Here is a 22,391-nt window from a genome sequence, read left to right as displayed (position 1 = left end):
TTCAACCAAATTGTCTGGTTTGAATAAGCATTACTTTTTGGGTGCATTTAGTATGCACAAATGCAGAAGATAAAATTGCCAAGATACCATTGCTTACCAACATATAGAACCATGGTATCGTATTTTCAAATACATTAATTAATTCTTTACCAACATACCCCTATTTATTTTATAACCTTTTCTTCAATCAAAATTAAATATTATATTGAAAATATACACTAACTCCCTCTTAAAAGATAAAATTATGAAAACAATAGTAATTACAAACAAATTTGTTACCACTTTCAATTTTCTTAATTCCCGTTATTTTTTTAAATGACCCTATAATTAGGGACGGAGGTAGTATTTTTATTTTTTTTAACTGTAACAAAAATTACATTTTTTTGGGTCCATTAATTAAGTCATATATATATCATATCAACTAACAAATTTCTTTCAAACTAAACTACTTCTAACATGTTAGAACGACTAATCAAACTCACAACTCTTACCCTAACTAAAAGAATCCTTGAGTCAAAATACTAGGATGAATGTTCAACGACTAATCAAAGTACTTAGATGAATGTTCAATGACTAATCCAATTTTTCACCGACTAATCAAGCTTACAACTCTCACCCTAATGACAATAATCTTTGACCTAAACTACTTCCAAGATGTCAAGATGACTGATCAAACTCAAAACTCTTACCCTACGTGAAAGAATCTTAGAGTGAAAGTACTTGGATGACCATTCAATGACTAATCAAACTCTTTACTGACTAATTAAGCTTACAACTCTCACCCTAATGCAAGTTTCTTTGACCTAAACTACTACAAAGACTTCGGAACGACTTATCAAACTCAAAACTCTTACAAATAACATAATACTACATTAATTAAATAAACCCGAGAAGAAAAATACATTTTTTTTCTTAAAAATACAAAAACTCAAACTTGCTAATGAATAAATGTTTTGCGTATTTTAATGTTCATTTACCTTGACCCATTCAACAATAATGTATACACTTTTGTCCCCAAAATAAGCAAAACTTGACACTTTAGATTTATTCAATAATTAATCTATGTGGTCTTTAATATACATCACACACACTATTTATTAAAGAAACTTAAAAGGTTATATTTTTTTGTAATAGTGACTAAACTGTCTATTTATTACTCAACTATTACACCAATTTATTCATATTATAAATTTTTGAAAAAAAATAATTGATTTCAATTACAACCGTTCAATTTACTTCAACAACTTCTACTAAATTTTTATTCATTTTCGATTTAGTGTATATTTAATTTATAAATATGATTTATTGTATATTTAATTTATATTATGATTAAAGCAAAATTGTTATATCTCTTTAGGATTATATTCGATCAATTTTTATCCCTACAAACTTAGCTCAATAGGTAGAAACAATATATTTCCTTAAAAAAAATGTAGATACAATATATAATATATGCAACTATAAAAAATATTCAACCAATCTTATGAAGTAAATTACTGATTATAGTGTGTGCCATTAAAATTCTACCAACTATCCTTTCGTTGGAAGGCATGATTAAACCTAGACACCTTGAAGGATAAACTTTGTGCTTTAAAAATTGCTCCTAATCCAACCATAAAAAAAATACACATTATTGGTACGAGGAAGCTGTCAAGGAGAGAATATGACAATAAAAAGACGGAAATTATCTTGTTTAGAAAATAAAATTATATAATGCTGCTATAATTAATTATTTTTTAAGGGATACCGTTGATTTTTTTTTTTTTATAGGAAAAGGGATATAATTGATTATTAGTTATCCATATAATAGACTCCCTCCATATTCTATTACATGTCAATTGTAAAAATCCTCAAAAAAAAAATTCCAATTGTAAAAAAAAATGTATTTTAATAATGATTAATTGTATATTTAATTTATATTATGATTTAAGGAAAATTTAATAATTTTCTTCTACCATTTTCAATACAACATTTTCTTATGGGCCTCATTTTGTTATATAAGTCCAATACAACATTTGCAAAAAAAAAAAAAACATTAAAATATTCCGATTTATTCAACAGGTGGAACCCGCGTGTACTGCAGCAGCTACAGCATCTCAGCCGGTCACCCATGCCTTTAACATCACAAATCTCAGCCATTCGAATAAAATAATAATAAATCAACGGTCCAAAATCAATTTTGCTTTATATTTGCACAACTTGTGTATCATGCACAATTTTAACCTTTGTGTATACCAAATGCCACCTACTTTTTGTGATGAATGTTGGCAACATTCACTTTTGAACATTCTTTAGGATCCACTTTGTAACCCCCCAAATTTTGATCCAAAGCACTACCCCCAAATTTAGAAAAACACTACTATTTTTTTCAATCATCCATAATAAATTCTTAACAACAACCTATACAAAAAATTCTTACAATTAATATCCTTCAAACTATTTTTTTATAATTACATTTCAATCAAAATCCAATTTTGTCCCTGAACGCGCTCCAAGCAAAACACCAAAACATACATCATCTCTTTTTGGTACATAAAATGTTGTTGTAAGGGTCAGCTTCCATAAACGACAATCCATACAAATTAGACCAAACATACAGTACAATATTATAAAATAAACCATACAAGACATAAGCGATTAACAAGAACGAAATACTCAAAAATCACCATTCTTTCATTATTCATATTTTAGTTCTTACGCAATGTTATGCATGCTACTAACGTGATGCAAAATATTTAACCGCCACTAAGGGACACATAATTTAACCGCCACACAAGCAAACATAATTTATTTAATCCGCCACTAAGGCACACCTTATTTATCCGCCACACAGGCAAACATAATTTATTTAACCGCCACTGAGGCACACATAATTTAACCGCCACACAAGCAAATAATTTATTTAATCCGCCACTAAAGCACACATAATTATTTAACCGCCACATATCCTAGCTAATAAAATGGTATATTCCATGAGAGCGATCTAACTGAACTTACACAATAACTATATAGGCAATGAAATTAGTACTTATGCTCATATATGGATCCTACAGCTAGTACATCGTCCATGCATGCATGTAGGTGATAAGAAATGAAAGCCATAATCCTGAAGTCATAAAACTTATGCACTAGAATGCAACTACATCAAAATTAGAACTTATACATCATCTATATTAGTAGACAAGCATGTGATTTAATAGTCAAACTCAACAAAAGAAATTAAAGTTTTATTTTGGGGCACCAAGGTATCATACACCAACATCATATATAATATAATTGAATTGTATCTCTTACAAAGATTGAAACTATACTAAATAAAATTATATTTCAATTTCTTTCCTCTTTAAACGGTTATGAATCATACTTTCTACTCTACAATATCTAACCATTAGTTTAATATGATAAGTATGGAGAAGTGCCCTTACCTTTGATGTTTTCTCTCCTAGTAGAACAACTCTAATTCAAAGCACACCGATCTTTGCTCCGTTAATTCTATACTTGATTTTTCGTTGAAGAAAGTAAGGCAAGGTTGTGAGAGAATGATTCGAAGTCTTCACAAATATACTCGTGAAACCATAGGGGTTGAATCCAAACAGAGAAGCGATGATCATATGATCATATGATTCATATCTTAAAAGAACTAACTTTGAATATCAGAGGATTAATAGTAATAATGAGATGTTAAGGTTTGGAAAAGCATGGTTTAGCTAACCGAAAGAAATAGTTTTTAGGAACCAAATAACCAATTTCATTGACCTAGCAATTCACGGAACCATAGTTGCATAAGGGGAGAAGAAAATATGGTGGTAGTGGCATCAATTAGGCAAGGATAAAAAACGTGTAGTATATATCTCAAAACTGAAAACCAATTTATACAATAATTAATATAATACCAAAAATTACCTTTAAAATAAGTTACAAATAAAGATGCAGCAGGAAAGAATTTTATTAGAATAAATATAAATAATTTAAGAAATAATTATCCTATTTTTGTTACACACCTAATTGAGTAATTAAAATAAAATAGATGGAATAAAATTCTAATTAATTAACCAGAGTAGGAAATGACAATATTTATCTTTTTTTTTTTTTCTGTAACAACTAAACTAATTTATCAAACAACTTAATGACAAATTAAGAAAATTATTTAGAAGGATATGTATAAAATATTGGGCGTTACACACTTTTTTATTGATTTAAATTATTGTGAGTCTACACTTTGAACACTCTCTAGGATCCACTCTTTTATTAGATGAAAATAATGTATGTTCTACAATTTTTAAAGTGTAGATCCACAATAATTTAAACCAATAAAAGAATGAGTATTAGAGAAAATTTTCAAAAGAGAGTCTTGCTAGCATCACGCTTTATTTTAGGCTTAATAGCAGTTTTCGCCCCCTAACTTTCACGAAGTTGCGATTTTGGCCCCTAAGAAAAAAACTACAAAATCACCCCCTAAGTTTTGCAACTGTGGCAGTTTTGGCCCCCAAGGCCAAAAAATAAAATAAAAAATAACACGTGGCACCTCACGTAGGGTGCCACATCAGCGTAGACCGAGTCAAAATTGGTCTTGGAGGTCAAAACTGCCACAGGTGCAAAACTTAGGGGGCGGTTTTGTAATTTTTTTCTTAAGGGGCCAAAATCACAACTTTTGGAAAGTTAGAGGGCTAAAACTGCTATTAAGCCTTTATTTTAAATATGAATTCTTTACCCAATGTAATGTTTGAACATCGTATCAAAATATAAAATCACCTCACAAAAAATAAAAATATAATTAAAAATTTTGAAGCATCAATATGTACGAGTGTTCTCCACGTCAAAAAAATATGTATGAGTGCTCGCATATAGGGTTTTTAATTTTAAGATTGAGAAAGTTCACATATTTTAATTTTAGATAAATCAGAGACTCGACAAAGAATCTCATTCATTTTATTTGAATTTAAAAATAAATCAAAATCTAAAAAACAAACAAATTTCTAAATATTTCGATGTAACTTGTGATTAACAAGTAACTTGTAATTGAGTTGGGGTTTAACATGGGAAATGAAAGTTGTTTTCTACCATGGGAAAGTTTTTTTCAGCCATTAGATTAAATATTTTATCATGGACTGCCTGCACCATATATTTTCCTTTGTCTTTTCCACTTTATTTTCCTTGTTCAATCTGGAATTTTTTTTCTTTCCATCCTAGCCTCCACCACCTCAATGGACTTTCTCACCCATCAATGTCATAGCCAAGCTTTCAACCCAAACTAAAAAAAATGCAATAATTTTGAAATTACTGCATATCACAACTTTTCCCTTGATAAATAGAAGTTTTTGAGTTATGTGCAAGAAAGTTGGTTTCAAGATCTTGAAATCTTCAAAGAAAAAAAAATTAAAAGATGAAGAAAAATACAAAAATCCATATCACAATCGGAGAAAAGGTTTGTAAAGGGAAAAAGGAAAATCTATAAAAATATAATAATGTCAAAACTCATAATTATTATGCTACTCTTATTTCAATTCTAAGTGTTTTTGTTTAATCCATATATCATGGATCCCCTTTCCAGATTGAAAAAACGTGAATATCAAAGGGTATAAAAAATCATAGAAACAAAGATGAAGAACAAAGGTTTTCTAGATTTCCATACCTGAGAAAAAAATCATTGCAGGCGATGTTAGACTGTCAACAACTATTTTATTTGTGGTGTGTGAGACTTTCTTGTTTTTTATTCTATTTTAAAGAAATTAAATTAACAATGAAAAAGTACAAACAAGGGAAGAAGGAGAATTCGGGAATGTCAATCCTATGTTGTTGCTCATGGAGGTGAGTGGGATGGAGGAGAGAGAATGATAATTGATGATGGTGTGTAAAAAGATATAGTGTAGAGAGACTATGATAAAAGTGTGTTCCATAATCAATCTAATGGTTAAAAAGTAACTTTCCCATAATGGGAAAAAAGATCCCTTTCCCATACTAAATGCCACCTGTAATTGAATACAACTTCTGTTTTACACTATCCTGGTCTGGACTTCAATTGGTATGGATCACTTCCCCTGATAGGACACAGCATACTTCGTAGCTCTCTCTCCAACCTTGTTCTTTTTGTGAACTTGGTGAAAATTAGAAACATCTAAAGTGTTGCTGCAGTGCTAAAGACAAAGAAACCTACGATTCAAATCTTTGAAACATCTGATGATTCTTTTAAACTTTTGGCAGTTTTCAGTCAGACACAACAATTCAATTTACATTCAATCAGATACGAAAATCCGTGAACTCTACCAGGCGGCACAAGCCGGTCATAATAAAAATTCATAGTTGTTCACTTCTAAGCCATTTTGAACTTTTCATTCAACTTCAAAATGAAAGTAGATGATGCCGATACTCTTTTGGCAGAATGTCAAGCACACAGCAGCTTTGGTCTGTAAAAAGAATACACCACTCCTCTTCACATACAGAGTAAAAAATGTGATCTAACCCAGTAGCTGCGAAAATTTCTAAGAGGTGGCTAAGATATTCTCCTAAACAGAAAAGAGAAAAAGTACATCTAAGAGGTGGATAAGATATTCTTCTAAATGGAAAAATGAAACAAAACAATGAACCTTATTGGTTCAAGACAACAAAAATGTTGAATCTCATTGTACATCAGTAACAGAAACTACATAAAATCTTCCCTTGAAACATCGATGTTAATAAAACCAAAGGAAAAGTATTTAGAAATCAATAGAATTACTTCTAAATCACAAGCCTTCCTGAGGAAATTGTGTCAACCTGCAATAATGAGTTCATATGTTTTAGTGCCATTTGGAATAGTACGAAACATACAAAAGATACGAACAACAAATCAAATAACTTGGTCGAGGTTTTTAAAATAATTTCAATTTTTTTTGTTTTGAAAACTCGGTATCCGATCCAAGGACCGACTAATCCGAGGGGACCAATCCCACCGCCCACTTGCAGGGGCCCCGTTCTAAGCTCTGTATGGACTTGCCCAATAATTTCAAATCTTATTTGCTCATAAATCAATTAAAAGTGTTTCTCAAACCTTAAAAATTATTCTGTTGCACAGGACCCATTTTTCTTTATATTGCTTGCATCTAAAGGCCACATAGTAAGAGATCAAAGAATTAAATAACAATTAATTATATCCAGGAAAAATTCTTCCAGGTTATTCGTGAACAAGCTGTTCAAGCAATTCCACTGTTCAGTACATAATATAGTCATATCAAATAGTACAAAACATGGAAAAGTGTTATTACCATTAAATTAAATACCTATGACCTACAATAATTTAAACTTGACTCCATATCCATATCAGTTGACCCAGGGGTAAATATAAGAAGCAGTAACCATATCGTGACAAAATCAAACGCTACGTAACCAAAGACTATGCCATAATTCTAATTGCAAAGTGTTTTAAATCATTGCAGTCTACAACCTTTGACTTAATAGTGAGCTTTAGTGGCTCTTGTGTCTTGACAGTTGACATTACACAACTATCATAGTTACGAGTCACAGGTGCATTTGTCCACAATTATTTTCCCTTTCAGTTACTGCTCCTTGAAACCATTTTGAATCAGGATTTTATGCAATTGATTATTAGACTAGACAAACATCGAGACAGAAATGACATTACCAGAAAAAAGTATCCATGCCCATAAGTGCAAGACAAATTCAACTATTACGTCAGGATTTTGACAAAGAATTATCAATCAAAACAAAACCAACATTCGTGCAAGTAGGAAATGAAACAAGTAAACTAAACTATATCAAACTAGCTCCAATCAAGTTCTGAATAAGTATTCATGTCGAATAAGGATCATGATGACAGATGGACGGAGGCTAAAGTACCTGAGAATTCAATCATATCATGCCAGTTTTTTCCTTGGTTTGTGCAAGATTCAAATTTTCTTCGTAAAGCTTTAATAGGTAAGAAGACTCCTCCTTAAAACGATTTATATACATGTCATAGAATGTCTTATCAATGACTATAAACGGAGAAGTTAAACTTGCTTCCTTTTTATGCAAACCTCTCTTCAGAAGATATTCCACAACGGAGGCTCTTGGTATGATCCTTCGCTCCAAACTGGCCCCCAAAACCCTTGGTGTTTTGGCAATGGCCAAAGCATCCCAACCTAACTGATTGACCCAAAAGTTCATCACTGAGTTTATTTTATCAATGGATGTTAACATACATTGAGGTTGCTTTTTAAATGCTTCACGGACATCTTCATCAGACCATCCCCATTTCTTAAAGACATCAACTTTTTCATTCCATCGGCTTTTGGATAAATATGTTTTGGCAATCAATGCTACTGAGAAAATTGATTGTGACGGATGAAACCCCAAATCCTTTAATTCCTTCACCAACTCAGGCAAGTTGCCTGTCATGAAAAACTTAATATTGTTCCGAAGCAATCTTGCAATATTTATGTCTGTAACTCCACTCTGAATCAACAATCTGATGTTATGTTCCACGCTACTTCTTCCAAAGAAAGTTGGATTGCAATTCAACAAAGCAAGAATGTGTTTGTCAGATTGCAAGTATTTATAAACCAATTCATAAGTCGGAACTATTTTCTTGTCCAAGCTTGCAGTAAGGAACATAGGGTTCTTACTAACAATGTTAACAATGTCAGAGTTAGAAGCACCTTTGGAGAGAAAAAATTGAAACTTTGGCAGAACCCTTTTCAAGGGATCGCATGAAAGCAACCGTGGTTCCTTTGCAATGACAGTGCGTATTTGGGAATCAGAGAAACCATGGTTTCTAAAGAAGTTGAGAACTGAATCAGGTTTTCGGGCAGTTTTGAAATGAACATTGTAAGTGGAGGAAAGTTTGGAAGCAAATTGTGGGGAAAAGCCAAAATTGTTGATGAGGTAAGAGACGGCAAAAAAGGTTGAATCTGAAGTGTTGGTGGAAAAATAGTGAGAAAATGGTAATGGGTTTTTGGGGGATGGTGAGAAAGTTAAGGTCTTGAGATAGAGAAGGGTTGTACGGCGATGAGTAGTAAACATTTGAAAAGCAATTGAAGATGAATTACAAAATGATTTTAAGAAATTGAAAAAGGCGTAAAGGAGAGTGAAATTCAATTTATTACCTTGTTGTTTGTTGCTGTGTAGGTGAAATTGCTGGAGCAGAAGAAGAAGAGAACAAAGGAGAGTGATTGAAAAGTTGTTAAGTAGTTGGGATTTATGAAAAAGTTAAATTCAGCATGGATTGATAGAAGTGCGAGTGACGATGATGTAACAGAAGTGATAAACACCACCTCTCCGGGCTCCGCTATGCGGAGGATGGAGGCTGAGCAAGGTTAAATTAGGAAATAAGCACAAATAAAAAACATTAAACCCACATTTTAGTCCTGGACTATTCTCTCTCCAACCAACATTATTATTATTATCTTTTACAGCTTTCATTCCCTTCAAAATTCAAATTATCTTCAACAGAGTTTTTTCAACAAAATTTGATTTTTTTTTTAAGAAACAAAAATCGATGTGGTTTAAAATTCGGAATTTCACAATCAGTGGCGAGATCAAGTACTATAAAATTAAATTTATTTCTTTATTTCATTTTCAAGAATTGAATTAATTAGTCGTCCAGTAAAAGGATAGAGCTTTTTATTAATTATTAAAATAAAAAAATGAAAATATTTTCATTCGATTAGTTTACTCAACTCATGAATGTCACAGATGATGAATTGATTTCGTACCTATGTAATTAGATTTTTATTTTTGTTTGTCCGTAATAATTGATTCATGAATCAATTATTTTCAATTGTATCTTTCAAGTGGTATTTTTTGGTTATTTTCCTATTTTTATCTCAAAACTAAATGGAAACTTAGGAAAGTGATTTATAAACATATGTATAAAAAGAACATATTTCATCTAGTTTCCTTATGCCCACTATAACCAGTTATTTCGGTTTTCTACTAGCAGTTTTAACAATAACCGCAGGTTTTTTTATTAGTCTGAATAAGATACGACTTATTTGATTTGAAATTTTGAGATGAATTGTAAATTTTGGAATTTTTTAGATATTCTATAGTTCCTTATCATGTCAATTGCCAATTCTTGCTCATTGAGATTCACGGTCAATACAGATTCCTATTTAAGGATAGATATTACCCCCACTTTTTAATTCAGTACAGGTACATTATTATTATTTTTTCCACGGAAGATACATTAATCTTTGTCAATTTAGCTCAGTTGGTAGGACAATACATTAATCTCGGACACCCCACTTATTCATCTTATAAGGTGAATTCTAACCAATAGACTACCTGACCAAAAGGAAAATTGGATAAATATTTTTTTAATTTTACGATGTTTTTTTTTTTTAAATCAATAAGAACTAAATTGTCTCTTATTTTATTTTGTTTAAGAAACTAACTCATCAAAATCGATATCATGGAAAATCGAATATGAGATTTCAAAATAAACACATTTTAAATAAGTTAATTGGTCCATATTATTGTTTAAGAGACAATTTAATAAAAGATTTATTTATTTTTGTAATAAACTAGTATATTTTATTTATTAGTGACTCTGCTGAGCTCCAAATTTTATTTTATTTTGTGTGAGAGACCAAATAAGACTTTATTCCATATATTAAAGATTTGAGCTATTGTCTTCGTGAACTTAACTCAATTACTAGAGACAATGTATAATATATATAAGGTCTGAGGTTCAAACCATTTCCACCACGAAAAAAAGACTTGAACTATTGTTGACAATTTAGACACACATAATCCTTAAACAATATATTCAAATTTTCTCACAAAGGATGTTAGTTGTTAAGCTGATGATATTGTGCAATGTGGACTAGGTTTTGTTGCTGTAGCAATTGTACATAGTTTTGATTTCAGCCGTTTATATGAAATTGAACAGTTAAAATTGAAAATTACATCTTTTTAGTTAAAATAATCTAAATTCTCCAATTGCAATCAAACGGTTATCATTGATTACGGGAGAGAATCTTATTTCGTGTAATATAAGTTACTTTATTTTATTCGATAGTGTAAAAATATTTCGTGTAATGTAAATTACTTTATTTCATTTGATAGTGTAAAAATTTTAAAACATGTAAATACTTTGTCCCAAATTGGTCCTCCTAATTTATTTATTTTATAAATTAATCCCTCATCAAATTGGGTTAAATTAGCCCCTTGGACTAAGACCATTACTCACAATTTCAAAAAAAATACTCATATGAAGCCACGATTTAAATCAGGTTTTACTCATAGAAAATGTCGATCTTGAGTTTCAACTAGTTCAGTAGTCCGAAGGACTTATTGAGCAATCGACTAATACTAATATACGATAAGTGATATAAAGACTCACTTTGTAACACGTTAAGATCCTATTCATTACACAAAATAATGGAGTATCTCATTTAGAGAGAGATAAATACAAAAAAAAATAGACAATGGGTCGTACCACCAAATGAGTCTCATCATCACTAATATTTTATAGTTTTTATTTTTATTTTTTTTATTATGTCTTTATCTCTCCAAACAGAAAAAAATGAAAAAAATGTTATAAATGGGGAAGATCTTAACTCCTTTATAACATTTTCTTTTACGCTCACATTTTTATTAGATAAAACATATACGAGTTTCACATTTTATCCAATGAGTAATTATTAAAAGAAGAGTGATATTTGTACAACTAATTTTATACAGCTATTTTTTTTGTCTTACTATATTTAGGCTTAATACATGCTTTGGTCCCTTAACTTATTTTTGAATTTCATTTTGGTTCCTTAACTTTAAAGCGTCTCAATTTGGTCCCAAAATTTTGCATCCGTTTACGTAAGTGGTCCCTTATGTTTCTCAATTTGGTCCCATAACTTTGCCTCCATTTACCTAACAGAAGAGACCACCTAGGTAAACGGAGCAGAATGGACCACCTATGTAAACGGAGGCAAGACGGTTTAAAGTTAAGGGATAAAAATGAAATTCAAAAATATAAGTTATGGGTACACAGCTATTAAGCCATATATTTATGGAACCAAAATTCATTGTTACCGGAGAAACTCTTCCGAGACGGAGATTCATCATCAGTCACCACCCACTCAAAGCATATCGACAGAGAAGGTTTTCATTCCAAGCACCCCTTCTCCCGGGAAATTTTCGAACCCAACTCAGGTATTCTTATTCCTTCATTCATCTTTCTCCATTTTCACCATGTTGGCTGCACATCGTTATACACCTTTTCTCTATCTCAAGGCCCTAACTTTCTTACCAACCCCAAAACCTTACCCTCTTTTCCATCGATACCAATTACCAACATTTTCTCTTCCTTTTTGCACCAATACTTCAGATTCAACCTCTTTTGCAGTCTCATACCTCATCAACAATTTTGGCTTTTCCCCACAATTTGCTTCCAAACTTTGTTCCACTTACAAGGTTTGTTTCAAAACCAACCAAAAACCTGATTCAGTTGTCAACTTCTTTAGAAACCATGGTTTCTCAGACACTCAACTATGTCATATCATCATAAAGGAACCACGACTTCTTTCCTGCAAGCCCTGCAAAACGTTGTTGCCAAAGTTTCAATTTTGTCTCTCCAAAGGTGCTTCTACCTCTGACATTATTAAAATTGTCTGTAAGAGCCCCCATTTTTTGTATTCAAGCCTGGAGAATCAAATAGTCCCAACCTATGAATTGGTTTACAGATTCTTGCAATCTGATAACGACATTATTGCTTGTTCAATTCAAAATCCGGCTTTACTTAGTCACCGTCTTGTGCCACATAACATTCAATTTTTGATTGACAATGGAGTCACACACTCAAACATTGCAAAATTGCTTCGGTACTGGAGTCCGACGTTTCAGACACATCACATGCTGAAACTTGTGGAGGAATTAAAGGTTTTGGGGTTTAATCCTTCAAAAGTAACCTTTGGTGTAGCCTTGCGAGCCAAAACATCCGTAAGCAAAACTTTGTGGAAAGAGAAAGTTGATGCCTTTAAGAAGTGGGGTTGGTCTGATGAAGATATTATGAAAGCGTTTAAAAAGCGGCCTGATTCTATGTTAACATCTATTGATAAAGTTAATTTAGTGATGGGCTTTTGGGTCAATCAGTTGGGTTGGGATGCTATGGCCATTGCCAAAACACCATTAATTTTGTCGTTAAGTTTGGAAAAAACAATCATTCCGAGGGCCCTTGTTGTGCAATATCTTCTGAGTAAAGGTTTGAGAAATAAGAGTGCAAGCTTAACTTATCCATTTGTTGTTACTGAGAAGAGGTTTCTTGATAGGTTTATAAAACATTTTGAGAATGAGGCTTCTAATATGTTAAAGCTGTACGAGGACAAACTCAATCTTGCATACACTAGGGACAAAACTTGCATGTCATGATTAGATTTTCAAGTATTTTAGCCTTAATATGTGATTCATGTTTGGTTCATTCCATATTTAATTTGGAATTAGTTCGGAAAAGACTTCAATTGGGATTTTGGGAAAGTTTAGCTTAGCTTACTTTCACAAATGTTGGCTTTGCTATGATTGATATTTCTTCAAACTCCTATTGTTTACCAGTTTTACATCAAATAATTTGCCTCTAATATATGTAAAAGTTGAATTTACTTGTATTAATAGGCATGTTATACTCATTTTGTAGTGTCATTCTCCTTCCATGTTTGTTTAGTCCAATAATCTATTGCATATTTTCATCTATATACGAGAATATGTGTTTGGACTTAAAGTGGTTTTAAGTTGTAGTTTAATTGTGATTTCTTTGCAAATACTAAATGTCTAAATAATCATAGACAAGTATGGCGATAATTATGGTAGCTGTGCAATTGTGAAGACCTGTCATACATCAATATTGATGTAATTTCTTGTGGTGAGGTACTTTAATTTCCTTAACTACTTTTTAATATTGTCTTGTGACCTGGACATGGATAACCTGGTTGAGTAATTTCTGGATGCATGTAATCAGAAGTTAACCTCTGGACCTCTTACAAGTTGCTGGCCTTTAGTGCTATTAAGAAGTAAACTAATAGCTTAACTCCTATTTTGTTTATGTTATTACATTTTGTTCACATTGAAAGGAAATATTTTTCTCATGAAAATCACCTATAATGGAAGAAGATTTTGTCTTATTTAAGCAATATGAAGAAATTTGGTTCGTTCTATGCATCAAAATCATTTTCAGATGTTGCAGATGAGATGCGTGGAGTGCTTTTGATTGAAAAGGATACAGATAAAGAAAATAGGAATATATATGTTTCATCTAATTTAAGGAAAATAAGATTTAAATTACTGAGTTATTGAATTTGTGGAGTTTATCTTTTCTTATGTCTTACTATTCTAATTGTCAATTTAAAGTCATTGTAGGTTCACACAATTTCCTGAGAAAGGCTTGTGGTTTATATTTATAAGTAACTCTTCTGAATGATTTTGGTTTTTTTTTTCCTTTCTTTACAACTTGTTGTTTATAGGGAAGATGAGAAATTTAGGGTAGATTCTATAACTTCTAGTAATTTTCTCTGCATAATTTTCTTTTCTGTGTTTTCTGCATAATCACATTTATGTTGCAGTGTGTTTCAGTACTGTTGTATTCTGTTTGTGATTCTGCAAATACTGGTTTCGAGCTGTTTCTGCATAAACGCATTCTGAACCCTATGTTTCTGGATGCACGTGATCTGTTTTCTGTGCTATTGTCTTGTGCTTAATATTCTGGTTTGTACGATTCTGCATAATTATGTTTCTGATGTGCTTGTTTCTTCTTTACAGTTGCGATTGTAGTTTTTGCAGTCGAGTCTATTGTGTTGTGGTTTCCATTTGTGATACAAGGAAAATTAGATGAAAGAACCATATAGTGTACTAACTACCACCCAACATTATATTCATTATATTGATTGGCAAAGCCGAAGAGACCAACAATACGTTTGTTTTAGCGATGAAAAGGACCTAAATGCGCAAGCCAAGCTATCACAATGTGGATCCAAGCACCCACTTTTAAAAATTAGTTTCTCATTTTATAAATATTATGGTTAAATTAGAAAACTCTTTTATTTTTAGAATATTTCTAGAATCAACATTGACTCACAAAATTAATATGCTGGAATTGGATTTTCTGCACTTATAACAGGACGTTGTTACAAATATGAACCGTTCGATTTCAAATTAGTGTTCGAGTTCATTTTACCACGCGAAACCGAGTTTAAAATGATGGATGTATTCATGTTTTTACTGCAAGCTGCTAGTGCTGCCCATGTACTTCCGAAAATTCCTATGTTTTCCTTATTGATTTGAAATAATTGTGTCTGAGAAGTGCCAAATTTTTCAAAACTATGCATCAGAGGCTACATAGATTTCAATCGCACGTTCCTTTGTCTTATGCAGCAAGAAGTCAGCAACAATGTAGATGTTTATTTCTTTCACCAAGCTCACAAAAAGAACTTGGTCGGAGAGAGAGTGCTACCAAGTATGTTGTGTCCAGCCATGTGATATGTTCCAATACCAACTAAGTCCAAGCCAGCATAATGAAGAGGGTTCTAATTTCAAACTTACCAACCCCTGAAACTGAAAAGTACATAGTTGGAACAAAACTTTTTATTTATGTTAATGCTAACTTAAACTATAAATGTCATGTTTGTTTTCACGTACATGGAGCATCAATATTTTATTCTGAAAGGATGGTTTTGATCAAGATAACATAGGAAGTGGGACTCGGAAGTGCTGTTTGTTCACAAATTATGATTCTTTCAGATTCTGAATTTCTCATAGGCAGACACCCAACTGTATGAGGGATATTGCCATTGCCAAAATTTGGATGTATCATTTATGTGCATGCTTAACATTGAACTCGATTGTTTAAGCTTTAGAGTTAGACCACTCTGCCTAATGGTATAAGATGGTTATTGCATTTGTGTGTTAATTTTCATGTATTGACGCTTCTTACCATTGAATCACAATATAATTCAATTTTAATTTCTGTTCTCAAATATCAGCCAAAATCCTCTAATTTTATTTCTCTATTTACTACTCCCCCTTTTCTAATTAGTTCATTTCTTTGAAATGTTTGGTAAAGACATAATTTTGAGCTTATAGCTTGTCTTATAACCTTATTTGACTAAAAAAGATCCGTTTGGTAACTGCCATTTTCTCACGAGTCTACCATATTTTTACTAGCTTGTAGCGGTTTCTGAATAAGCTATATTTTAAAGTTTATAGCTTATCATTATTTATTTCAATTTAACCTCTGCAATCTTAATTGAAAAAAAATAAACATTAACTAAATATATAATTTTATGTCATTTCATATTTATAAGTTTGTTCAACCGTTCGTTTTACTAAACACTGCAAATTTAATAAACTAGTTCATTCGCTATACACTAACTTATCAGATATTCAATGTTTTCTTTACCAAACATAGCCTTAGTGTCTTTGCCACCATGTACTTCGAACTTGTCCAAAAGTGGAATCTCATTTCTATTTGATAGTCACTATGATGATCTTCATGGGATAATGTTGTGGTGGTTGACAGACAAGTGGGCGCATTGGTGGGAGTGGTGGTCAGAGGGTGACCATGGTGGTTATCACAGATTGTTGGAGTGGGGTTCAATGGTGGTATTTTTAGGTGGTGGTGATGGTTAGAGTAGTGGTAGGTGGTGCTGGTGATGGTTAGAGTAGTAGTTGGTGATGGTTAGCGACCACCCGTAGTAGTTAACTCTGTATCATTACATTTTTAATATTAAAAAGTGTAGGTTCTACGAAATGAGATGACTTCGTAAAACGTAAAACATCTCTTCTCTATAATATAAGTAATCATTTTTCTTTCTCGATGACAGTACCTCATATATACATATTGATATTATTATCGAGGAAAATCTCATCATTAGGGGTGATCTAATGAGGTTGTTCATACTTTAGAATGTATGGTCACATCTTTAGTTAATTCTCATATCTTTGATGAAATTTCAACATGTATTCGAAACATTATCATTATCAAAATATTACAAGTCTTTTTATGTAAAAAAAGAGTGTATTTTCTAAAACTACAACTCATACACAAGAGCGCCCAAATGAGATATCTTTTAGGTTACCCAAGATTCTGAGTTCGAATTCAATTTTGGGCATGCAGCAACGTTAAAACGACTTTGCCGTCCATTTGAGTCCTACAATAATTGAAGGATTAATCTCGGCAGTTGCACGGACATAGAATTACCAACGAAAATACAAGTAGTCCCTCCTTCGTCTTTCTCTCGTCATCCTGTTGCGAAAGCAGGAAGTGGAAACATAATTTTGGGACCATTATTATGTTCCCTACCCAACACAGGTTATATTTTCATTCATGTTTTTTATTTTTTATTAGAAGCTTTCGTTAAACTCAATTGACAATCTATCTATCTATAATAATCTAGTAGTAATATTTATCATCATCATGTTTAAGAATATACTATGGCGACACAGAACAACCCTTCTAAACCCTAACCCTCTTTTCCACCATTGCCCATTACCCTTTCCTCTCCATTTTTGCACCAACACTTCAGATTCAACCTCTTTTGCTGTCTCCTACCTCATCAACAATTTTGGCTTTGACCCACAATCTGCTTCCAAACTTTCCTCCACTTACAATGTTACTTTCAAGAATGCCCAAAAACCTGACTCTGTTCTCACCTTCTTTAGAAACTATGGTTTCTCAGATTCCCAACTACGTCATACCATTTCAAAGGAACCATGGCTGCTTTCCTGCAACCCTTCTAAAAGGGTTTTGCCAAAGTTTCAATTTTTTCTCTCCAAAGGTGCTTCTACATCTGACATTGTTAACATTATCACTAAGAACCCCAACATCCTGAAAGCAAGCCTTGATAATAAAATTATCCAAGCCTATCAATTGATTTATAGATTCTTGCAATCAGACAAGGTCATTATTGATTGTGTTATTCGCAATCCATCTTTCTTTGGAGACGCTCGTGTGGTATCTAACATTAGATTGCTGATTGCCAATGGAGTGGCCGACTTAAACATTAAAAGAATGCTTTGCGTAAGGAGTAGGGCATTTCAGACACCGACACGTGACATGCTGAAATTGGTGGAGGAATTAAAGGATTTGGGTTTTACTCCTTCAAAATCAACCTTTGGTGTAGCGTTGCTAGCCAAACTATCTGTAAAGAAAACATTGTGGGAAGAGAAAGTCGATGCCTTTAAGAAGTGGGGTTGGTCTGCTGAAGATGTTCTACAAGCATTTAGAAGGCAACCTCATTGTATGTTAACATCCATTGATAAAATTAATCTAGTGATGAACTTTTGGGTCAATCAGTTGGGTTGGGATGCACTTGCCCTTGCCAAAGGACCATCAGTTTTTTCTTTAAGTTTTGAAAAGAGGGTCCTTCCAAGGGCCTCTGTATTGCAATATCTTCTGAAGAAAGGTTTGCGAAAAAAGAATGCAAGCTTAACTTGTCCATTTGTAGTGTCTGAGAAGCTGTTTCTTGATACGTGTATAAAGGGTATTAAGGAGTCTTCTTATCTATTAAAGTTGTATGAGGAAAAACTCAATCTTGCTTACACCATGGACAAAACATGCACATCATGATTAGATTTTCAGGTATTTTAGCCATAATTTGTTATCTTGTTCGGTATTCGATTTTAATACTTTTTGTTACAGACTGTGATTGTAGCTGGTTTAGCTAACTTGTTTCGTTGTTGGTTATGTTTTCATTGATATTTTTTCAAAATCGTTATGCATCTTAGTCTGAATCTAATACCAATATTCAAAAGTTGAAATTTTCTTTAATTTATGGGAACATAATTCTTCTATTTTGCGATGTAGTCATTTCTCCTTCCTTGTTACTTGGTCCGAAAAATCTACGGTATAAGTTAAGCTATACCGGATTAGGTTACTGAATTCAAACTTATTTTAGGTTCTAGTTGCATTGCATGTAGTTGCTTTGCAAATACCAAAACTGCAGATAATTGTGGACAAATGCACCTGTACTAATGTTTGCGGTACAATTGTGAAGGCTCCCAAAACTCAATATTAATATTATAATGGTTGGAATTTTAATAATGATGTCAACTGCAATTATTCAAAACACTACATTGAAGCCATAGTCTTTCCTTACATAGCACTTGACTTTTTGCTTCTTGTTATTTTTACCTTTGGGCCTACTGATATGGATATGGTAGACTCAGGTTTAAATATCATTAGTTCATAGGTATTATTTTGATATAGATACGGTATACTCAGGTTTAAATATCATATACTCTTTGCTGAAGGAGTATGGGGACATGATGATGATATACTTTCCTTGAGGTTGAATGATAAGTTCTATAGTAGTATCATGGAGCTCCTACTTGCTTGATAAGTGTATGCAAATAAAAGGGATGAGGAATGCTAGGGTCACACCCTCAAAACACTCTTTATAACACAACCTCTCATTTGAAGCCACACCAACCTTTTATTTTATTTCTTTACCGGCTACGGTTAACCAAGTTCTGAGCCATAAGTTATTTTTTTTGTTTGAATTTGATTGCTACATTCACCCTCAACACAACCTCTATGGCTTTGCATATCTGTCCCTTGTCACTGCGTTAAGCCTCCGTTGTCTCCTCTGTGAGCTCTTATGGTCATAACTGGTTCAATCGTCTTTGTCCTCAGATCTCCGTCCCTTGTCACAGTGTTAGACTCAGGTTTAAATATCATAGTTCATAGGTATTATTTTGATTAACTGCCATGGGTATGTAGTATGCTGTCCATGTCCTGTATTTTATAGGACTACATCATTCACTGAACAAAAATCACTTCAAGAACTTATTTTCAAGACTATTTAACTTTAAGGAACTCTTTTATATAACCACTTTCGCATATTTTCTCATGCACAAACTGGACTTGTATAAGCTTGTAGAGTATTTTACAGGTGCAAGTTAACGGTTATTTAAACCTTCAACCTCTTTCTAATATGTGACCTTTATTAAACCAATGTTTTACGTCCTATTTTGTTTATGCACATGTATATTTTTTTGGCTTAGTTGCATGTTTAGCCCCTTACGTTTATTTTAGGTTTCAAGTAGGTCCCTTATGTTTTAAAAGTTTTAAGTTGGTGTCTTTTGTTTTGAGAGTTTCAAGTTGGTCCAAAACGTTACTCATTTTGGAATAAGTTAGTCCCTTCCGCCACATAATATTGAGTTTAATAAAACAAAAAAAATTAAAAAATGTTTTAAAACTAATTTTGTAAGTAAGTTAAATTCCAACACTCGTTTTTCGGCTTCAGCCCTCTTTTATTCCAAAAATAAAAAATTCCAACACTCATATTCTCAGCCCAAATCTCTAAACGGCCAAGTGATGGAAGGGACTAACTTATTCCAATATGATTAACATTTTGGACAAACTTAAAACTTTTAAAACATAAGGGACCAACTCAAAACTTAAAATAAACAAAAGCGACCAAACATGCAATTAAGCCTATTTTTTTACCCTGTAAAGGAGAGATTTATCTAAGTATCTGACCTTTAAGGCAGAAAGAAGCTTCTGTTTTCAATATCATTTTTCAGATGTTGCATGTAAGATGTTATAAGCACTTTTAGTTGGATAAATAAGGAAACATAAAGAAAACAATAATTGCTATGTTTCATTTGATTTAAGGCATATATGATTTGAAAATATTTAGTTGACCTCAACCAAGTTATTTGAATTGCTGTATTTATCTTTTGTATGTGCCCTACTATGGCACTAAATCAGTATGTATTCTTTTCATGGACCAAATTATGAGTTTTATTTTCATTTTTTTTTCAGATTTAATTGCTGTTTTAGATCAAATTTTTTTCTACATGTTTGGAGGAGTGGTGTATAATCTTTATTGACCAAGCTTGTTGTTTGTTTGATTGACTCTTTACTGAAAGAGTATGGACATGATGATGATGATGATGATATACTTTCTTTGAGGTTGGTTATATGATAAGTTCTATAGTAGTATATGGAGCTCATGCTTGCTCAACAAGTGTCTTCAAATAAAAGGGATATATATACCTTTAAGGTGAAGTAACATAACGTATGGTCTAGAAGTGAAACAAATCTATTAGCAATTGGATATATTTATGTCTTAAAGCTAGGAATTTTACTATGAGCTGCTAGTGCCGCCCAATATAGTTCATGTGCTTCCGAAAATTGCTATGTGGTCCCTTTTGAATGTAAATGGTTGTCTGAAAAATGCCATATTTCTTTTAAATTATCATAGGCTACATTGATTTGAACAGTAAGTTTCTTTGTCTTCTGCAGCAACAATGTAGATGTTTATTTCTTTCACCAAGCTCACACAAAGAACAAGGTTGAAGAGAGAGAGCTACCAAGTATGTTGTGTCCAACCAGAGGAAGGGTTTCCATTCCAATTGAAGTCCTTAAAGTACAAAGTTGGAATGGGCATTATATTTCCGTTAATGCTAAATAAACTATACAGGTTATGTTGTTTTTTTACTTGCATGAATGGAGTATGAATAGTTGAATATTGTTGGAACAATGGTTTTGATCAAGATAGCATAGGGATAGGGACTCGAAGTCTTAATAGACAGGAACCCTACTATACAAGGGATGGTGTGATTGCTAAAATTTGAAAGTATCTCATGAATGCTTGACATTGAACTCCATTATTTAAGCATTTATTTTATTTTTTCAAATTACATTAAGCAGAAGTTGTATTCGATGACATAGCAGAAGTTACCTACGTATTTAGATTTTACACAGTCGTGGAAAATGATGTCGTACCAAGCAGAAATGGCTTTTTAGAGTTGCTTAAAGAACTGGAAGTGAGAGTTCTTTTTTGTTGAAGTCGTTGTTATTTGTTGCACCTATCATGTAATTAGAAGCAGTTGTAATGAGTGAAAAGAAGCTCAATTCATTAAATTCAAAATGAGTTGCAATGATTCTGAGTTACAACTAATTGGGGTATTTCTTCATTCTATTTTTTCATTCCATCTTCATTTCACATTGTATATCCTCCTTCCATGTAAATCCTCCACCCACGGTCCTCACCAATTGACCGATTGAATATATTTTGTTTTGATTAGAAATTTTGTTGTTAAATTTAGAGTGAAATGTATATAATTTTTATGTGTTAATATTTTCTGTGGCTTTAAAAGAATTTGAAGAAATTCTAGGTAATAGTTTATTATTAGAAATAAAAATCATAGAAATTCATTTTTCTTTTAACAAAAGTTGTTATGTATGAATATATACAATTATTTGCATGTATCTCAAAATATGCAGATTACCCGTTTAAAGGATATATACTCGTGCAAATATGAAGCATACACGTATATCATATTTATCTAACAAGACAAGAACAAATATTATAATGTCTGTGTTCATGGAAAGTCATCGCTATCCCTAAACCAGTGATACAAGCGATCAAAGAGACCAAGTGTTTGCGTCAACATGATCAAAGGAGAAACACTCCATCAATGGG

At 32.3% G+C, this 22,391-nt stretch overlaps 3 protein-coding genes across 3 annotated transcripts; 2 read left to right on the top strand and 1 right to left on the bottom strand.

The window, feature by feature from the left end:
* Positions 1-6,151: 6,151 nt before the first annotated feature.
* Positions 6,152-9,352, bottom strand: LOC25488151 (uncharacterized). Its single transcript, XM_013607816.3, has 2 exons — positions 7,834-9,352; positions 6,152-6,753 (listed from the first exon to the last, which is right to left on the bottom strand). The coding sequence occupies exon 1, from the start codon at positions 8,995-8,997 to the stop codon at positions 7,846-7,848; it is 1,152 nt and encodes a 383-aa protein (XP_013463270.1). The 5' UTR covers positions 8,998-9,352; the 3' UTR covers positions 6,152-6,753; positions 7,834-7,845.
* A 2,620-nt stretch (positions 9,353-11,972) lies between these two features.
* Positions 11,973-13,608, top strand: LOC25488150 (uncharacterized). The gene has a single exon (XM_013607815.3). It carries the CDS (start codon positions 12,166-12,168, stop codon positions 13,339-13,341), a length of 1,176 nt encoding a protein of 391 aa, XP_013463269.2. The 5' UTR covers positions 11,973-12,165; the 3' UTR covers positions 13,342-13,608.
* A 3,523-nt stretch (positions 13,609-17,131) lies between these two features.
* Positions 17,132-21,632, top strand: LOC25488149 (uncharacterized). Its single transcript, XM_013607814.3, has 2 exons — positions 17,132-18,538; positions 21,209-21,632. Exon 1 carries the CDS (start codon positions 17,375-17,377, stop codon positions 18,524-18,526), a length of 1,152 nt encoding a protein of 383 aa, XP_013463268.1. The 5' UTR covers positions 17,132-17,374; the 3' UTR covers positions 18,527-18,538; positions 21,209-21,632.
* The last annotated feature ends 759 nt before the right edge of the window (positions 21,633-22,391 follow it).

This window comes from Medicago truncatula, chromosome 2, assembly GCF_003473485.1.
Source record: "Medicago truncatula cultivar Jemalong A17 chromosome 2, MtrunA17r5.0-ANR, whole genome shotgun sequence".
Taxonomy (NCBI): domain Eukaryota; kingdom Viridiplantae; phylum Streptophyta; class Magnoliopsida; order Fabales; family Fabaceae; genus Medicago; species Medicago truncatula.
The sequence above is the reverse complement of the archived record's forward strand: the minus strand, read 5'-3'. Positions and strand labels throughout refer to the sequence as shown.